The sequence below is a fragment of the Conger conger genome, chromosome 4 (assembly GCF_963514075.1).
Source record: "Conger conger chromosome 4, fConCon1.1, whole genome shotgun sequence".
In the NCBI taxonomy this organism is placed as follows: Eukaryota; Metazoa; Chordata; class Actinopteri; order Anguilliformes; family Congridae; genus Conger; species Conger conger.
In genome coordinates, this window is record NC_083763.1 from 17,877,213 (window position 1) to 17,895,794 (window position 18,582).

Consider the following 18,582-nt stretch of genomic DNA (forward strand, 5'->3'; position numbering starts at 1 on the left):
CTGAAGCTAACATCCTAAATCTCACTGGCCCTCCTGAAGCTAACATCCTAAATCTCACTGACCCTCCTTAAGCTAACATCCTAAATCTCACTGGCCCTCCTGAAGCTAACATCCTAAATCTCACTGACCCTCCAGAAGCTAACATCCTAAATCTCACTGACCCTCCTGAAGCTAACATCCTAAATCTCACTGACCCTCCAGAAGCTAACATCCTAAATCTCACGGACCCTCCTGAAGCTAACATCTTAAATCTCACTAACCCTCCTGAAGCTAACATCCTAAATCTCACGGACCCTCCTGAAGCTAACATCTTAAATCTCACTAACCCTCCTGAAGCTAACATCCTAAATCTCACTAACCCTCCTGAAGCTAACATCCTAAATCTCACTGGGCACATCAAGTAAGCATCCAATATTTCCCTCACCCTCTTCAAACCAACATCCTTAGTGGGTGACAATCAGCTAAGGTGTAATATTCGTAGGCTATTCGAGAATGGCCCTTTTCATTGCTTACCAATCATTTTGTCTTGAAGTATGTACCCACAGCTACTTATAAACATCAATAACTATATCCCCAGGCTCCTCTAAAAAAATAACAAATAACATTCAAAATAGCCATTGTGTACATTAGTATGACCAGACTCGTCAAGTTTTCTTCCCGAAAATCAGAATATGCGTGAAAATCTGAATCGGCACGAGAAATAGCGAGAAATAAGATTTCTGCACAAATTTCACAATTTTTAACCGAAACGATTATTATTATTGATTATACAGCGGTTTGAAAAATATCACAAATATCCCATCACAAATATAACGTGCACAATTTATGCGAGTATCTCCGCCAACGGGGGATCATTCTTCCTGGCATTCTTCCTGGAAATTCCTTTCCGCCCCAAACGCCTACTACGCCATCGGTTTTTGTTGAAGAAGGCTGTAATGGTCGATCAACCGGTTTATTCGAGTGTCTGTCAAACGGAATAACGTGCACAATATATAACGTGCGTGAGTATAACAAATTTTTTTAGAGGCTTAAAATAAATCGGAATGCCGTGAGACTACGTACAGATAGTCATCAAGTTAAAGGAAAGTGAATAAACACTGATGCCACAGCCAGAGAGCGAGCTCTGTTTAGTTTATGATTCCGATCTGACCGACTCTTGTCATTAGCACGTTAGAATTAGACCGATTATACCATGCGTAAGGGATGAAATCTGGATTGAAAAGGTCCAAAAAAAAAAATTCAAGAACGACACGCCTTCTCCAAGCCTCATAGCCTCATCTCGTAACCGTGATTCTGAAGTGATCGAGGTGCGGTTGTATATGGCAATTCACCCTGCCGAGTCCCTCCCACAATCCTCGGAGCGGTGAGCCACTCTCACATGATCCGGCCAAACACAGCTTTTTGGCAGGACCGGGAATCGAACCCCAGTCCTCGGTGTGCAACTGTAATGAACTGATGCCGGCATTAAGGTCCATTACTCTAGCCACGGCTCCAACATCCTAAATCTCACTGGCCCTCTTCAAACCAACTACCTAAATATCACTGACCTGCTCAAGCCAACATCCTAAATCTCACTGGCCCTCCTCAAACCAACATCCTAAATCTCACTGGCCCACCTCAAGCAAGTATCCCTAATCTCAATGACCCTCCTCAAACCAACATTTTAAATCTCACTGGCTTCCTATAGCTAATATCCCAAATCTCACTAACCCTCCTCAAGCTAACATCCTGCCAATGGCCTCCTGAGCCTAACGTCCTAAATCTCATCCATCGCGTCCACAGTGATGGGAACACCTATTCTACCTAAAAGCCTCACACTCACATATTTGAAGTTGCTTTCAATAATACACAAGAGAACATGTATGGCAAAGGAATATTGGAGCTCTCTCCACAAGACTGCCTTGAACCTTGAATTGTTACTGTGGCTGTACAGAGAATGACAAAGAGATTAAAGCATGATGAAATCTGTTCAGTGTACAAATGGTTTAATGGAGTGTAGAAGTCCTGCCAAAGACAGATCAATCACTCACACAGTGCTTATTCAAACAAGGTACAGCAGCTGACTTTTAACATGATCAGAGTGGCCTTATATAATGACTTTTGACAATGGCCCCCATCTGAACTTCAGCATATCTTGTAAGAGAACATGTTCCCTTGTTGCCACCACAAACCAAGTTCTTCCATTCGCTTTATGCAGAAATGTATTTTATTGAGAAAAAAAAAAAATCTACCACCTTCTGGCTCTGAAGACAACGCACATGCAACATTTTTCTCTCTGTTGAGTCTTGCGCTGAAGCTAAAATAAATTCTGTAATGATCTAAAAGAATGCATATGAAAAGGGTGATATTTTTCAATGGGTAACACAAAGACACAGGACATTCAGAACATATTTTGAAATACTCTGAGCAAAACGTATCCTTCTGAGCCTGTTAATTAAACCAATCAAGTCAGAATAAACACCAAGAGGGCCCTCTCAGATTTCAACACGTAGGCACCAAAGCTTCGAGTCAAATTATTTTCAAGAGATTGCATGCAACCCCTTCTCCAGGTGTATTCAGTTTTGCTAGATATCAATGACAGAGAATACAAAGAGCCGACTGCGATGCAAAGGGCTGACATACTGTACAACACTGCCGGTGTCATCATCGCTGTCCAGCCATGTGATCCCTGCGACCTCTGACCTCCGACCTCCAGCCTTTTATGACCTACTCAACATCAATCAAGAGCTCCGTAACAACCCCTCAGAGGAGGGAGAAGGCCTCAGTCTCCATGGAGTCACTCAGGAGGCCTGGGGGCTGACTGTGAGCCAAAACGGCAGGACCACACCTGCCCCTCAGAGCGCCCGCGCTCGATCACCAGTCCGCCTCCTCCCACAGAAAAGCGATTCCGTGCCTTTATGTCTCATCTCTACGGGCTCCAAATCATCTCGCCCACTGCTAATTGGCTTTCCTGGCTCTTTGTCACTATTCTCAGGCTAAATACACAAAAAACAAACCCCAAGATCAGGTTGGTCGGGAGGAAGTCTGTGTATCCCTGGTGCTAATCATAAACACAGTGCAGAGGAATTGGCTGGGAGGCAAACAAGCAGACGGCGGTTACACCAAAATATGACATCACAGCAACGTGCTGTTTTCATTCTTAACAAACACTCTATGAATCTTCATATAGCCGGCAGACCTGCCCTGAACCAGATTGAACAGGCTGTTATATCAGGCCGAGTCTTTATTACAGTGTGTGCAATTGGAACAATCATCTGTGCCTGCAACTACACAGTCAATAGGATGTCGCGGGATATGCAAAATCAGTTTAATGGATGCAGCCCAGGGTAGGGTAAAGTTAATATTTTCTATGCCTGTTGGAACAGAGTAAACACTGCCCCATTGTGTGACAGGTGAAGCTACTGATGACACACCTGCCGACTGTCACCACATCCCGCATGACATCATCCTGCTGCTGACATCCAATCAGAGGAGAGCAGACCCATGCACATAAAACACACATTTTCAATCATTTACCATTGGAACATTCTTATCAAGGTTATGAAAACTCAATATCCAAATAGGAAATCCTTCCTCCCCCAGCTGCAAAGCAGACACAGCAGCACCGGTTCTTCCAGTGTAAATACTGGTGAACCGCGAGGAGATCTACTGCCATTCCCATTTCCAGGTGGAAAAATCATCAGGGAATCATCTTATTATTTATGGTTCTTTGCTAATATTGAAGAGACGAGGAAGAACAAAACTAGATTTTTCCTTCTATGTTGATAGGTTGTTAGGCTTATTTGCCAACCCTTCAAGCACTGCTCCAAGAAATCCCATGACGCCAAGGTCAAATATTCCAATAGTCAAGTACTTGGTCTGATCTCTAACACTGCAAAGCCATAACCACACATTCAGGCACACCTTACTGGAGGTGCAGACATGGAACTGGCAGGCTGCACTCAGCCAACTCCAACGCCAAAGAGCTCCCGTTGGAGCACACAAACGAGCCTGTGCAGAACAATGTGGTGCATACTCGCAGCATGCTAAGACATTAATCTCCTTAGCAAAATGTTTGCGAGGCTTTCCATGGCAACAGTTAAGATGGAACACTGTCCGCATTGTCATCACCAAAACCGACTAAAGGCACAATCAATCTTGAGAGATAAAAAACGTCAGGAAATAAAAGGCATCATTGAGCTTCAGTGTAATGTTAGGACTATCGGGCGTGACACTAAAGGATGTTCATCGATGTAAGGCCTGCTCATTGTGGCTCACTGTGTCAATAGTTTCACTGGCTTGCTGACTGAAAATGGATTATTGGGACAGAGCTAATCTGCCCAGTATCCACTAACAAAACACCAGCTCACAGTTCTGCTGGAGAAGCTATCATGTGAAAGTAGTCGCAGCATATTTCAGAATGACTTCCTCGTGAATATAATTGCTGATGACCATTTAGAACTGAAACGCACATTTCTCACTAGAATAGCCTTGCATAAGAAATTGCAATTACATGGTCGATAGTAGAGGAGATGTTTTGATATGTCGGGCCTACCAATACATCCTTTGGGTCATTTCACCAGGACATTTTATGTAGGGCCTCATGATAATCTAATCAAATATCAGAGAATGTCTTCTTTGGCAGCCATGTGCTCATACAACAAATTCTCAGGTGGTGCAGTACAAAAGAATGGATGATACCTGCACACTGCATCAAAGTTCCCAAGCCAGTCATGGCGCAATTGCATCAGCCTGAAAATTATTAGGTACAGCTAAAACGGCAACAACAGCAAAACCCAAAGGCATTTCCCAGCCGAAATGTTGCTCCACCGGTAAACTTTTTTGAGAACATTTCATACTGCGTGTGGAAATCTTGTGTTGTGGCAACAGGATGATGTAAATCTATCCTGTGCGAGGTGAGACCTGACGGAGCAGGGACATGGAAGCCCTGCCCTCTAATAGAAAGCACAGGCTGGGTTTCCAGATGTTTCTGGTCTCTCTGAGACAGCGCGAGGAAGAACACACTCCGCTATTGTGTGGCTCAGGTGTACAAACCACTGCAGAAGCCCAGAGCTGATCTGGCACTCCTCCAAGCCTGAGGTACAAATATTTTCAATGAGAGAGAGCGAACACGCTGTGAGCACTTTTTCCTCTACACTGTTACAGCAACAGCAGAGCACATTACATAACAGTCAGCTGAAATACCAAAGGATTGCCTCTGAATTCAAGTTCTGAATTTGAATTCAACCAGAAATCAAAAGTAAACTTCATGCAGAGAGGGATATAGGGAGACATCAAGCAGGGCTCAAAGCAAGCCCCAGGCTTTGTAAGCAAGATAATTCACTGTCCAGGGAGAAGAACAAATCAGACCACTGCAGGCCAACATATTCTATCAATTAGGCCACAGCTCAGCCTTACAACATGTACGCACAGGAAGGTGTGGACCACAACTGAGTCCAACACCCTGGCTTAATACATGAAGTCTCCTTATGTATTTACAGAGTCTTTGCAAATGTATCTAGAAAAATCAACAGGAGCCACACAAACAAATCATACTGGTGAGACTGGAACTGAAGGTGCAAAAGGAGGACATGAATGCAAACTAGATTTTTCCCATTCAAAACCAGCCACGCAGGCAAATTCAGTATATCTTTCTGTAATACAGAAGAAAATGCACATCTTGGTCAGGAGACTAATACTGCAAGATGACGTAACACAGCAGGTGCCGACACCATTAGTCCTGAATACTGAATCCTTCAAAACTGACCCTAGATCTAGCTGCACGCAGAAATCAACTATGGCACACCACTCCACAGATGTCAACCTTGCAATTACACCAGAGAAAGGACAGAGAATGAGAGAATGAGAGAGACAGGGCTGCAGCCAGTGGCATGCTGTTGCACAGAGTGCAGCAGGTCATGAGTCATGACCAGGCTGAGGAAGAGGGAGGACTGGGGGAGGAGCGGGAGATGAGGAGAAAACCCCGCCCATGCCCACGAGTCATACTGTGTCAGAGCATGTGCTTTCAGGGCAGAGCCCAGAGAACAGCCCTTTACAGGATCACAGGAGCAGAAGCTGTGTCACACTCAATCGCTGCTGCCCAGCAACTGCCCGCAGAGAGCGGCATGCTGTCAGAAGTCCCTATCCACACTTAAAAGTGCAGCTTGAAAGAATGTAGGCGGGTCTTAACAAATGGCTCTGGAATTTTGGATTCCATTTTTATTTTTATGTGATCTGACAGATGAACAGTTAGTGTGCAACTATCTTTTATTAACCTCAGCAATTTCAGCACCTCTCGCAGGTACTTTTTCATTCTGTCTGACATTTTATCAGACATTATGTTACAGGCCAAGCATGATTCACCTGAGGAAAGAGGGAGATGAGGTAATGTGGTGCAAGTTATGTCCGATGGCAGACTTAAGTGCAATTCAATGAGGGAGGAATCTTCCACTTGCATGACTTCAGATTCTAACATTAGGTCTGATCCAAACTGTATATAGACGCCACACCTCTCATTTCAAAACATCACATCACCAGCATTAACTGTCTACTGACCACAACTGAGCCTCTTCGTCACAATGCAAAAGCCATTTAATAAATTAATGGTATTTCAGTTCACTGAAGAAGACTATTTGCAGAACAGCTGATATTACGCATGGACACAACTAAGTTACAACCTTATCTTAACGAACACAGACACAAAAGCTAAAACATGCGTTTAATTCTGAATTAGGCTAGAAGAAGAATTACTGACTCTCTCAGCTATTCTCCAGTTGAATAGCAGGTATTGTCTTTCAGCAACATTGATTGCTTTACCATTTCCTTTAAGAGACTGAGAGAGCAATGAAGCTTCGTATGGCTAAATTAGCTACTCCTGGCACTAACATAACAATAACATGCAATATGATTCTGGTTTATTGGCTTGTGAGTAGGCTATTCATTTTAAACCAACAAAATATGCCAAAACAGCCAAGGGTTGTTCAGCCAATATAAAGCATAAAAATACATGTTAAGTCATGACATGTGAAAGTTATCTAATTACATTTTACTATTTCAGAAACAAAATAAATGGAGAATGAATAGTTCACCTGAAGTAATTATCATGTGTTATAGGACACGTTAGCCGCCCAAATTGCATGTATGATAGGCATCTCAAATACTGACAGATATAACGTTAGCTGCCGAGCAAGAATATTCACAAGGGAATTGGACAGTTCTGTCAGTATTAGCCAGCTCGTACGTTAGCCAAGATAACAATGACACAACCCGCGTTGCGGTTTCTGCTAATTGCGCAGAAGAGTAGCAGAAGAGTAACAGAAACTGAAAACACATATATTTTAAAATTAAAAGAAACAGGAATGCAATTCCTTCAATGAGCTCAAGAAGTTAATATCAAACCAGAGGCGGGATAAATTCCACCTGAGACTACCGAGCAAGCTAGCCATAACGCTACTGTGTACTCACCGCATCTTTTTCTTCGGTCCCGCTTCCCTGCTGGTCGGAATTGCAGAATTTTCTTTTGATTTTATTTTCTGTCCTCTTCATTTTTCTATTTGTGGTTTAAACTAACGTCAGCTAATAGATCCACGTTAATGTTACCAAGGTTCTGCTGAAGAAGGCGGTTCGTCTATTCTATCTCTCAAGGCTAGAAAGCTAGCTAGCTAACTAGCAAATAAACTAAAGTTAAATTGCATTTGTTGGTGGCTGGAAAAAGCTAACGTTGGATACCTTTGTCAAATGCTTTGGTTCAGACAAATGCAAATAGCTGTAAATTGCTAATTTAGTTTGCTATTCAAACGAACTAGCCAGCAAAATCAAGCAAGAATTTGGAAAACGAACTAACATTTCGAGATGTTCCTTAATGATGAGGCAAGACAGTTTAAGATAACAAGGCAAGGTAGTTAATCTAGGTAGATTTTGCTTGCATTCTCAACAGAAATTTTTGCCAGTTGCGAATGTAAAGGTAACATTAACGTTAACAATTCCTTGAGTTTCTTTGGTGTCCTGATTAACTGATTCGCTAAGGAAATAAATGAAGTTACAGACCATTTTTAAATGTTTTAACGTTTACGAACTTCACGACTTAGCTTGCGCAAACTACGGCGTTTAAAACTAGCTAACGTTAGCTCTACTACTGAAATATGACCACGAGTTAGCAAGCCACGAAGTTGATACTAGCTAGCGAGCCATCGTTTCTGGTCTAATTAGCCAGCTAGCACAGCTAGCTGCTGCGCGTTTGGTCTGTTGTGTATTCCTTTCGTTTAGCTATGACATTTTCAGACTTGTCTCTTCTCCCAGCTGTAATCGATATGGATCGAACAAAAAAGCGTCACGGGAAGCAAAGGAAGGGTTTCCTGCAAAATGTTGCGCTTCTCAATGTGGGAAAAAAAACATTATTTTATTCTAGTATCTCGCGTATGGTTTTCGTGTGCCGTCGCTCTAGCCGCCAAAATAAACGCTAGCTAATGCTAAATTCGACTGCACGCTGCTAGCTAACTAACTCACACGAGCTACTGTCATTGTCACATTATGACATTTCTCTTGGCAGGTGTCCTCCTCAAAATGTGCGAAACTGACATAGTAACTAACGTTTTCGAAGCACAGCTCTGAATTCTGTCTTGCAGATAAACTATTAGTCATATCCATGGAAAATGTATAGCATCAATTCTTTAGGTATCCAAGCTGGTAATGATGCAGGAGTTTGCTACTTTCTGACTGTATATTCATTTTCTTGTCCAATGGAAAACTGACTAACTTCCCGGATCTCAGAATTTCTTATTAAGGCGGCGGCCATATTGTTGTACGATAGCGGCACGCCGCGGACAAGGTAATTTCAGAAAACTAAAATCTGGTCTAGTCACTGTATTTACGTGGAAATAGATTAACAGCCAGCTGTTCAGACACAATCGATTCAGTTTCACTCTCTTGATTGTGACAGGCGGGCATATTGCCCTAGCGACATCTTGTTGTATGTCGCCATACACAGTCCCCTGCAAAAGTATTGGAACAGCAAGACAAATTCCTTTGTTTTTGTAATGCACAATACATTTGGGGTTGGCATAAAAAGATGGACAAGAGACAAAATGACAGCTTTCATTTCCTGGTATTTACACCTAGATGTGTTAAACTACTTAGAACATAGCACCTTTGGTATCAGACCACCCCATTTTTAGGTGACAAAAGTATTGGAACAGAGAGAGGTAAATGAAAGTAAATAACACTTAATATTTGGTAGCATATCCTTTGCTTTCAATGACTGCACCAAGCCTGCAACCCATTGACATTCTTCTTTTGTGATTCTTTTCCAGGATTTTACTGGGGAGGTCGTTTGTGATGTCACTGACTGATGTTTTGGGGGTTTTCTTCGACCTGTTCGATGTCTGTTGCTCAGTATTTCTTTTTCAGGACATTCAAAGTTGTTGTATAAGCTACCCCAATGCTTGTGAAATGAATTGCCCTTTGCCCTGCTCTTTTCTAAGCTCTTTTCTATGGCCTGCTTTTCTCCCAAAGACAGCTCTCTGGTCTTCATGTTGCTTTATCTTTTCTAACACAAATGCAGTCTTCACAGGCAAACCCCAAGGTTAAAATCAAGAGTAGAAATTCAGAACTATTTCTTGTTTAACCAACCAATCAAACAGGACACATATGGGCTACAAGAAACACCTGTCAGTCATATGCTCCAATACTTTTGCTCACCTAAAAAATGGGTGGTGATATGTTCTAAGTTGTTTAACAAATCTAGATAAACAAATACTAGGAAATAAAAGATGTATTGGTCATTTCATGTACATCTTTTGACCTCAAACTCAATTACAGTTGAGCAAATACAAAATAATTGATCTTGCTGTTCCAATACTTTTGGAGGGGACTGTATAGTGTGGCAAATAACTTGTCAAGTGAAAATATAATCGGTCTCTCTGCTGCCATCCTGTGGTTACCCATCTGGAAAATACAAGCATGAATTCCCATGATAATAGTTATGATTAAGGAAGAAAATGTCAAAGCAGTATGGTCAAAATGTATTCAAAATACACAATCGGTAATTATACATTTCTTATAAAAAAAACTCTAATATACTCTTAGAAAATATATTACACTAGAGACCAAATTCATACATTTGATCAAACTTATTACATTCGTTTTCAGAGTGCAAAGGAATAATGTAAACTCTAGATCAGGGGGTCACCAACCTTTTTGAAACTGAGAGCTACTTCATGGGTACTGAGTCATACTAAGGGCTACCAGTTTGTTTTGTCACGCACACAATACTGACCTTTGAACTAGAGTAGGTCAGAGCTCACCTAAACGTATCTAAACTTCATGTATAATAAACACATTTTTAAGATATTGTCATTTTTAAATCTATATAAATGCAAGTGTGATTTAAAAAAATAGCAACAGAATAAAATTAAATTTTAGATGCAGCTCACTAGTGAGTTGTGCTATTTTTAGAACAGGCCTGCGGGCAACTCATGTGGTCCTTGGGGGCGACCTGGTGCCCACGGGCACCGTGTTGGTGACCGCTGCTCTAGATAGCACTAGATAAACAACTGGACATATTGCCATCATTATGCTTACTTAATGAGATCAATGATAATCCTGAACTAAATAAAATGCAAAGTAAGGTAATTACTTTTTCCTCAGCAGCTATGAAGATTATTTTAAATAATTGGAAAGATACTATAGTACCAACAATTAAAGAATGACAGCACATAATGAAATATAAAAATGTGGAAAAAAGAATTATAGCAACAGAAAGGAAGAAAGAAAAGTCATAGCTATGAGGAAAATTAAAGTAGTTCAGAAGAAATGATGCCAAAAATCTGACAAAAGCTCCTGCAGGCCTTGTTGCATAGTATAACACATAACAGCTACAGCCATTGCAATATGCATATAGTACTGAGAGCTCTCTCTCTCTCTTTCTCTCTCTCACTCACAAATATTCATTTAATGTATGACTGGGAAGGGTTAAACTTAAAATGTCATCACTTCTATTGAAGTAAGAGGACAAAGTCTGAATTCTTATTGATTTTGTCAAAATATAAAGAGCTAGCCCTCCAGGATCATTTCAGAACCAAGGGCAAAAAAAACATTTTCATTTTCAAATCCAATCTATCCAGGTAAGTTGTCTGTATAATATTTATGAGCAAACAAAAAAATATATATTTTCATTGTTTAATTACTATTAATGCATTTTTCATTAAAGGAATTGTTGAGACAAATTATGAATACAATGCCAGGGGCAATTTTCATATTACTCCTTTGCAATAATCATACCTACAGTGGCTATGATTGGCTGCCAATTATTTGTAAAAAGATTTTTCGATAATATTACATTTTTAAAAATGTATTTTGAAAAACTCTTAACTAATAAGTTAGTCCCTTGACCTTACTGTATTTACTTTTTGATGGTAGAAATGTGCATGTGATTCAAACCACATATGAAAGCTGTCTGTCAAAGGCAAGATTCCTTTCTTTCTGTTTATCTGTCTGACTGCTCAGTTCTGCATTTGTGTTTCAGCGGTGGATCACATGCAAGTTTACGTGGCATTGTTGGGGGCAGTGCTCCAACTGGACTTAGCATTAAGCCTTAAAGATGGCTGTCTAACACGGAGGGGTCAAAAAAGTTTCCCTAGCCCAGAGACAACAATGAAAGAATGTCTTTTGTACTCTTCTGGTGAGTGTACTATGAGTGCATTGCTCTATTTCCAACAAAAGATGAATTGTGAAACATTAATGGACGTTTTATGCATTGTGGGAAAGCAACAAGTGTGTATGTCATTGTATTTCTTGTCTACAGCCTCAGAAAGATACTAAACAAGGATACTAAATGATATGTACATGATCGAAATATCTCTATCTGTATTCTAACTTTTCTCTTGCTCTTGAAAAAATAATGAGTTAAATTAAATTGAAATGAAAACAATTATTTGATTGACATAATGCATTATGATGGATCTAACTTTAAAAAGGCTGAAATAGCACAATGAATATGTATGAAATTGTAAATTGTAAGGCAACCATATCTCTCAAAGCATCCTGCTGCACTGCTAACTTCACTGAAGAGCTTGTCTCCCCTGTGACAAAAGTGGAAAACACCAAATGGGATATCTGTCAGCCACTTAGTGACAGGTAAGTGTCAAAAACATGTGTGTACATTCAGCAGTTGCATTGCATTTCAACTTTAAGCCAGAGGACATAAATCATACTATAGCTTTTTTTCAATCAATACATTTTAGTGTGCTATTCATTGCAAACATTTTAGAAGGTAATGGCAATAAAAGGCTTGAGTGCCAATCAATATTTTACACAAGTGTATGCTTGGGGAATACCAAGTAGGCCTCAAGCAGATGGCCATTAATTGAGTGATTTATATATGAATGTTATGTGCACCCAGCAAAGGATTCACAGGACAAACTCAACTGCCTCAATTTCTGTGAATTAACACAAAACTTCCCTTCAAAGATCAGGGCCACAGTAGTCTTCTTGATAAGGGACCCTGAGCCTAAGATTTCTGGGTCTTGCGTTTCAGGTGTGAGACATATATGAAAAGAGTCGAGTGCTTCTATCAGTGCTCGCCACAAGCAGTTCACTGGACGAACCCCAACTACACTGCTGGCGTCTTGCATGTCCCAGTCTGTGTCAGCTTCTGTGACAGTTGGTAAATATATTCATATTTTTATCTCATAAAAACCGCTGACCAAGAGAACAATCTATGCCAGAAGTACACTATTAAAATGAATGGACTAAAGTTAATAAATCACTGCTAGCAGTGCAGCCGCCAGTGGTATTCCCATCTAAAGCTCAATGTTCAGTGGCATGCTGCACCTGACCGGCAGGATAACTTCCCATGGGATATCATGGCTGCAGGCATGCCAGTGGACCACATGCTGGTGTGCACCCTCCAAAAAATGATGTTGTAGAGATGGATGGGGGAACTTAAAAAAACAAAATTCTCACAGAACGTTCACACTGTCTTTCTGTTTCCCTACCAGGTTTGATGCATGCAAGGATGACCTGACCTGTGCTAAAAACTGGCTCACTGACTTCAAATGGGAGAATGACAACAACCAGTGTCAACATGATTGTCTTCCTTTTAGCACAGTATGAAATTATTTTCCTTGAAAACGTCAGTGTACATGCATGAATACTATATTAGAAACCCGATTCAATTTCATTCTCAGGAAGCAATGGAATCACAGTATCACATATAATTTTGAAGTTATGACAATAAATGTGGCTAAGTGGAGGAGTGTAGAATGGTGACAAGGTTATGTGCAATATATCCTCTACTGGAGTAGAATTTATGTCAGCATTGTGTTCTGGGAATCCCACTTATTCCTTTTTATCACATGGGTCTAGATGTACACCAATGGGTCAGACCTGTGCCGGTCCATGTGGGGTTCATCCTTTATGGCGAGCTCTTCAGAGGACCGCTGTTTACAGATGGATGACCAGGATGACAAGGTCCTGTCCCGCATCCTCTGCCCAAGCTCCAGGTCCAAGAGTACTGCACCCAGCCAGGAGCCCTGCCATCAGTCAGCCCTGATTTTGGATGAGATTTTCCCTGACCAGGAGTTCTGGGATAGACTGTATAGCTCCAGAATCTTTGATTTTGTTCGCAAGGTAGCATCATCGATGAACTATTTAGCGGACTTAGCTGTCTATTTATCACATAACATACGGGGCTAGCATAGTGCTTAAGGTGCATGACATGCAAGGTTGATGGTTCGATCCCCGGTGTAGCCACAATAAGATCCGCACAGCCGTTGGGCCCTTGAGCAAGGCCCTTAACAATGTATTGCTCCAGGGGAGGATTGTCTCCTGCTTAGTCTAATCAACTGTACGTCGCTCTGGATATGAGCGTCTGCCAAATGCCAATAATGTAATGTAATGTAATGTAATGTAACTAAGTATCACATGGTCTAGCACATTAAACTAGGAAAGGGATGAGTGAGTAGCTGCTTACCTCAGACACAAACAAACAACCACATCGAAAATCACTGTGTCATCTCCATAGCTGTCATTACAGCCCTGATGATTTCCCCTTCATATGTCCCAGCTGGTAATATCTAGCTAACACATGTCAATACACATAACATTTAATAAAGATTTACAGAAACCTCATCATTATTCGCATTATCATCGTCATCAACTTCTGTTTCTGGTTATTTATATTTATTTGGCTGTACTCAGAGAACGTGTCGTATGTCAAATAAAATGATTTTGTCTTTGATTATTCACCTGAAACAAATTCTTCAGAATTAACTTTTACATGTGTGGAAGCCTACATGAAAACTGTCAAATTCCCCCTCCTCCCACCCACACTTCCATAGCCTGCCATAACCTCCACTCCCTCTCACCCTCTTCCTTTGCCACCACTGTCACCGCCTCACTCCCCCCTCTCGAATCCTTCACCAAACTTCCCACTGACTCTGCATCTGCCACCCTCCTTTCATCTCTCTCTTCCGCCTTTGACTCTCTCTGTCCTCCTGTCTCAAAGCCACCTCGCACATCCCCTCCCAGTCCTTGGATATCTGACACCCTCCATACCTCCAGGGCCAGTCTCCGCGCAGCGGAGAGGAAGTAGGGAAAATCCAGAGACCCTTCAGACCTCACAACTTACCGATCTCTCCTGGCGGCATTCTCTTCCACTGTCACTGCCGCCAAAGCGAAATACTATCAGACACAAATTCAGAACTCCACTTCTAACCCCCGGAAACTGTTCTCTATTTTCTCCTCTCTCCTCAACGCACCGCCTCCTCCACCGCAGTCCTCCTTCGCTGCTGATGACTGTGCTGATTTTTTCGATGAGAAAGTCACAGACATCCGCAGATCCTTTACAACCCCTGCCCCCCTCACTGTGCCCTTCCCCCCTCTAAGCCCATCCCTTCCTTTTGCACTTTCTCCCCCCTTACAGACTGATGTTTCTCAACTCCTGCTCTCCCACCACCCTCCAACCTGTGCCCTTGACCCTATCCCCTCTTCTCGTCTCCAGACTATCACACCTGACATTCTCCCATTTGTCACCTCCCTTGTCAATTCCTCCCTGTCTTCTGGCTGTTTTCCAGCATCCTCCAAGAGGGCCCACATCACTCTGGATCCCTCCATCATCCAGAACTACCGTCCGGTATCTCTTCTTCCTTTTCTTTCTAAAACCATAGAACGAGCCGCTTCTAGTCAACTTTCTTCTGTCTTTTCTAACAACAACCTGCTAGACCCCCATCAGTCTGGCTTCAGATCGGGCCATTCGACAGAGACCGCGCTCCTCTCCGTCAGTGAATCACTCCATGCCGCACGAGCAGCCTCCCTCACCTCTGTCCTCATTCTTCTAGATTCTAGATCTCTCTGCTGCCTTTGACACTGTGGATCACTCCATCCTCCTGTCTGCCCTGTCAGCAATGGGCATCTGTGGCACAGCCCTGGACTGGATTGAGTCCTACCTCTCTGGTCGCTCCTTCCAGGTTGCCTGGGCTGGTACGGTATCGACACCTCGGCCCCTTGCCACAGGAGTTCCCCAGGGCTCAGTCCAAGGCCCGCTTCTTTTTTCGCTTTACACTCGTTCCCTTGGCCCTGTGATCACTGCACATGGGCCGTCCTACCACTGCTATGCGGACGATACCCAACTCTTCATCTCGTTCCCACCATCTGATACACAGGTTTCAGTCCGTATCTCTGCTTGCCTGAGTGACATCCAGAGCTGGATGGACAACCACCATCTAAAGCTCAACCCAGGTAAGACTAAAATGATATTCATCCCTGCTAATACCTCTCCCACATAAGGTACCTGCTCCATGTGGTAAATGGTAAATAATACATATAAATAAATAACTAAGGAATCTTGTATGTACATTCCAGAGAAAACAAAGACAGGTGAAGATTAAATCAATGAAAATAACTTCTTTGGGAAGAAAGCATAAAAAATTAAAGAAAAAAATAATGGAAGAGAAAATAAAATGAGAAATGGGAAAGAAAAGGAGGGAATCTCTAAATACAGCCATTGTTAGACTATAACAGATAAACATTACAATAATAATGCTTACTTCCCTCCACTGGCTGCCTGTCATGGCTCGCATCAAATTCAAAACATTGGTGCTAGCCTTCCAAGCAGTTAAGGTGTCTTCCCCAGCTTACCTACAAAAAATCATCAGACCCTACACCCCTGCCAGACCTCTTCGTTCAGCCTCCACCGGCCGCTTGGCACCTCCCCCTCTCCGAACTTCCACCTCACGCTCACGACAACTGTCTGTTCTGGCTCCACGGTGGTGGAATGAACTCCCCGTTGAGGTCAGAACTGTAGAATCTCTTCCCACCTTCAAGCGCAAACTGAAGACGCAGCACCTTCAAGCAGCACCTCTTCCCGTCCCTCCCTACCTCCCTGTGAACCTTAATTGTTGTCTTTCTGTGATTTACTTTTTTGTGTATCGGTATTTATAGTTTGGCTAGGTAAGCAGTGTTTGGCTAGTTAAGTTTGGTCACTTTTGCTTTGTTGTTTGTTTGTTTATTTGTTTGTAAAAATTAATTCTAAAAAATCAAATAGGCCCTGGTCCTTATCTTTGTTGTACAGGTAGCAGTTGAAATTGTACTTCCCTCTAGGGTCTTTCAGCGCACTTATCCCTGGTTATGGGTATGCACTTTGTTGTACGTTGCTCTGGATAAGAGCATCTGCCAAATGCCATTAATGTAATGTAATGTAATTACATTCTAAATATAACTAAATATTACATTTAAAATCATGTCACTTTCTGAAAAAGTGGGGATGTTTACCCCTGTGTTAACTGACTGTATTTCTGACTGCTTGTTTTCCCACCAAACCTTTTTCTGCAGGTTGTCAGTGTAAGAATTGAGTTCTCATTTGGCCCACCTGGTTCAATGAATGCTTGAAAAAAGCAAAGTTCAAAATATTAATAAAATCCATTTCACAAATAATTGTCACAATATATACTTCACAGAAACCTAAACCCCAAAAACCCCAAAAGAGCAAGCCTAGAGCAACAGTGGCAAGGAAAAACTCAGAGATAAGAAGAAACCTTGGGAGGAACCAGACATAGTTCATAAAGACTGTGATAACTGTCTTGAGAGCATGGACATTAGTTTGCAGAAATGAAATATTAAAGGATATGTAGGACATTGAAATAACATATCACTCAATCCCTTTTCGCTAACTTCCATCCATCCATCCATTATCTTAACCCGCTTACCCTCAACAGGGTCACAGGGGGGCTGGAGCCTATCCCAGCATACATTGGGCGAAAGGCAGGAATACACCCTGGACAGGTCGCCAGTCCATCACAGGGCACACACACCATTCACTCACACACTCATACCTATGAGCAATTTAGACTCTCCAATCAGCCTAACCTGCATGTCTTTGGGCTGTGGGAGGAAACCGGAGTACCCGGAGGAAACCCACACAGACACGGGGAGAACATGCAAACTCCGCACAGAGAGGCCCTGGCCGACGGGGATTCGAACCCAGGACCTCCTTGCTGTGAGGCTACCCACTGCACCATCCGTGCCGCCGCCTTTTCGCTAACTTTTGAGAAATAAATAATTCAGATAAATCATTCAGATTTTAGATATTGCCAGAATGTTTTAGGAATTGTTGACCATGACACTGTCCAGTGATTGACAAGACGATATGACTGGTCAACATCATATATATAGATATATCATTAATTATATCAACCTCTTGGCTTTTCTGCCAACAGATGGCACTGCAGACCTTGCTGGAAGTCATCCCCAAAATAAAGATGTACAGCCTGCTGCAAAGCAACCAAATAAAACCTCAAAGAACTGTGGAAATATGTTCCTATTTTATTGATTTGGTTTCTGAATCTGAATCCTTAGCTCTGTGATACAAAATGTAAGGACATTCACAAACAGACACATGCTAATTAATAGTTTATCTTATGAATAAATTAGACCTCAATTTAATCGTGTCTTAATCATCAGGACGCAGTGTGTAATATCAGATGATCCTATCCTATGTTATGCCCCTAAGCTTACTTTTTTTATTGAATTTATATGACATTACAGGCATTTAGCAGACAGTCATCCTGAGTGACTCACACAGCTTTTGTATTTTCTTTACATAATATCTATTTATACAGATACAAAAGTTATTTGCTAAAGGGTACAATGACAGTGTCATACCGGGGAATTCAACTGCCATTTTTACATGTTTTACATGCCATTTACCATTTACATGTCTTTAAAAAACATTGCTTTCTTTTATGGATTGTTTGAGTGTGTTCTACTGCATGCATAGGTTATAACTGTATTAAGGGTGCATTCAAAGTAAAAACATAGTATTATTATTATTGTTATTATTATTATTGATGTTATTGTTATTTTCTTTTTCTTCTTCTTCTTCTTCTTCTTCTTCTTCTTCTTATTATTATTATTATTATTATTATTATTATTATTATTAGTGAAAAACTGATGTTAAGTGCAGATTTGCCTGCTAATCTGGCTGTTTTGTCTAAATGTATCATGTGAGATAAAGCCTGAGGCTTGACAATTAAGTCATATTCTATGGCAGTGTGAAGCCATGTATAGCTTTCAACCAACTGGTTTGGTTATCTAATCTAATGGCAAGCC

General features: G+C 41.6%; 1 protein-coding gene and 1 long non-coding RNA gene across 5 annotated transcripts in view; one reads left to right on the forward strand and one right to left on the reverse strand.

Annotated features, from left to right (window-relative positions):
- The window catches only part of mast2 (microtubule associated serine/threonine kinase 2), a 143,927-nt gene extending 135,194 nt beyond the window's left edge, over nt 1-8,733 (reverse strand). For 2 of the 4 annotated variants that reach the window (XM_061240473.1, XM_061240471.1), the window contains exon 1: nt 7,444-8,733. In XM_061240473.1, the coding sequence (XP_061096457.1) occupies nt 7,444-7,524 (81 nt within the window). In that variant the 5' untranslated portion in view covers nt 7,525-8,733. The remainder of the gene's footprint in view (nt 1-7,443) is intronic. The other 2 variants (XM_061240472.1, XM_061240470.1) reach the window with 1 other exon arrangement.
- A 1,998-nt stretch (nt 8,734-10,731) lies between these two features.
- On the forward strand, nt 10,732-14,218 carry LOC133127515 (uncharacterized). Its single transcript, XR_009708631.1, has 6 exons — nt 10,732-11,099; nt 11,501-11,656; nt 12,015-12,111; nt 12,512-12,640; nt 12,975-13,083; nt 13,342-14,218. It is a non-coding gene; the product is annotated as an uncharacterized LOC133127515 (long non-coding RNA).
- The last annotated feature ends 4,364 nt before the right edge of the window (nt 14,219-18,582 follow it).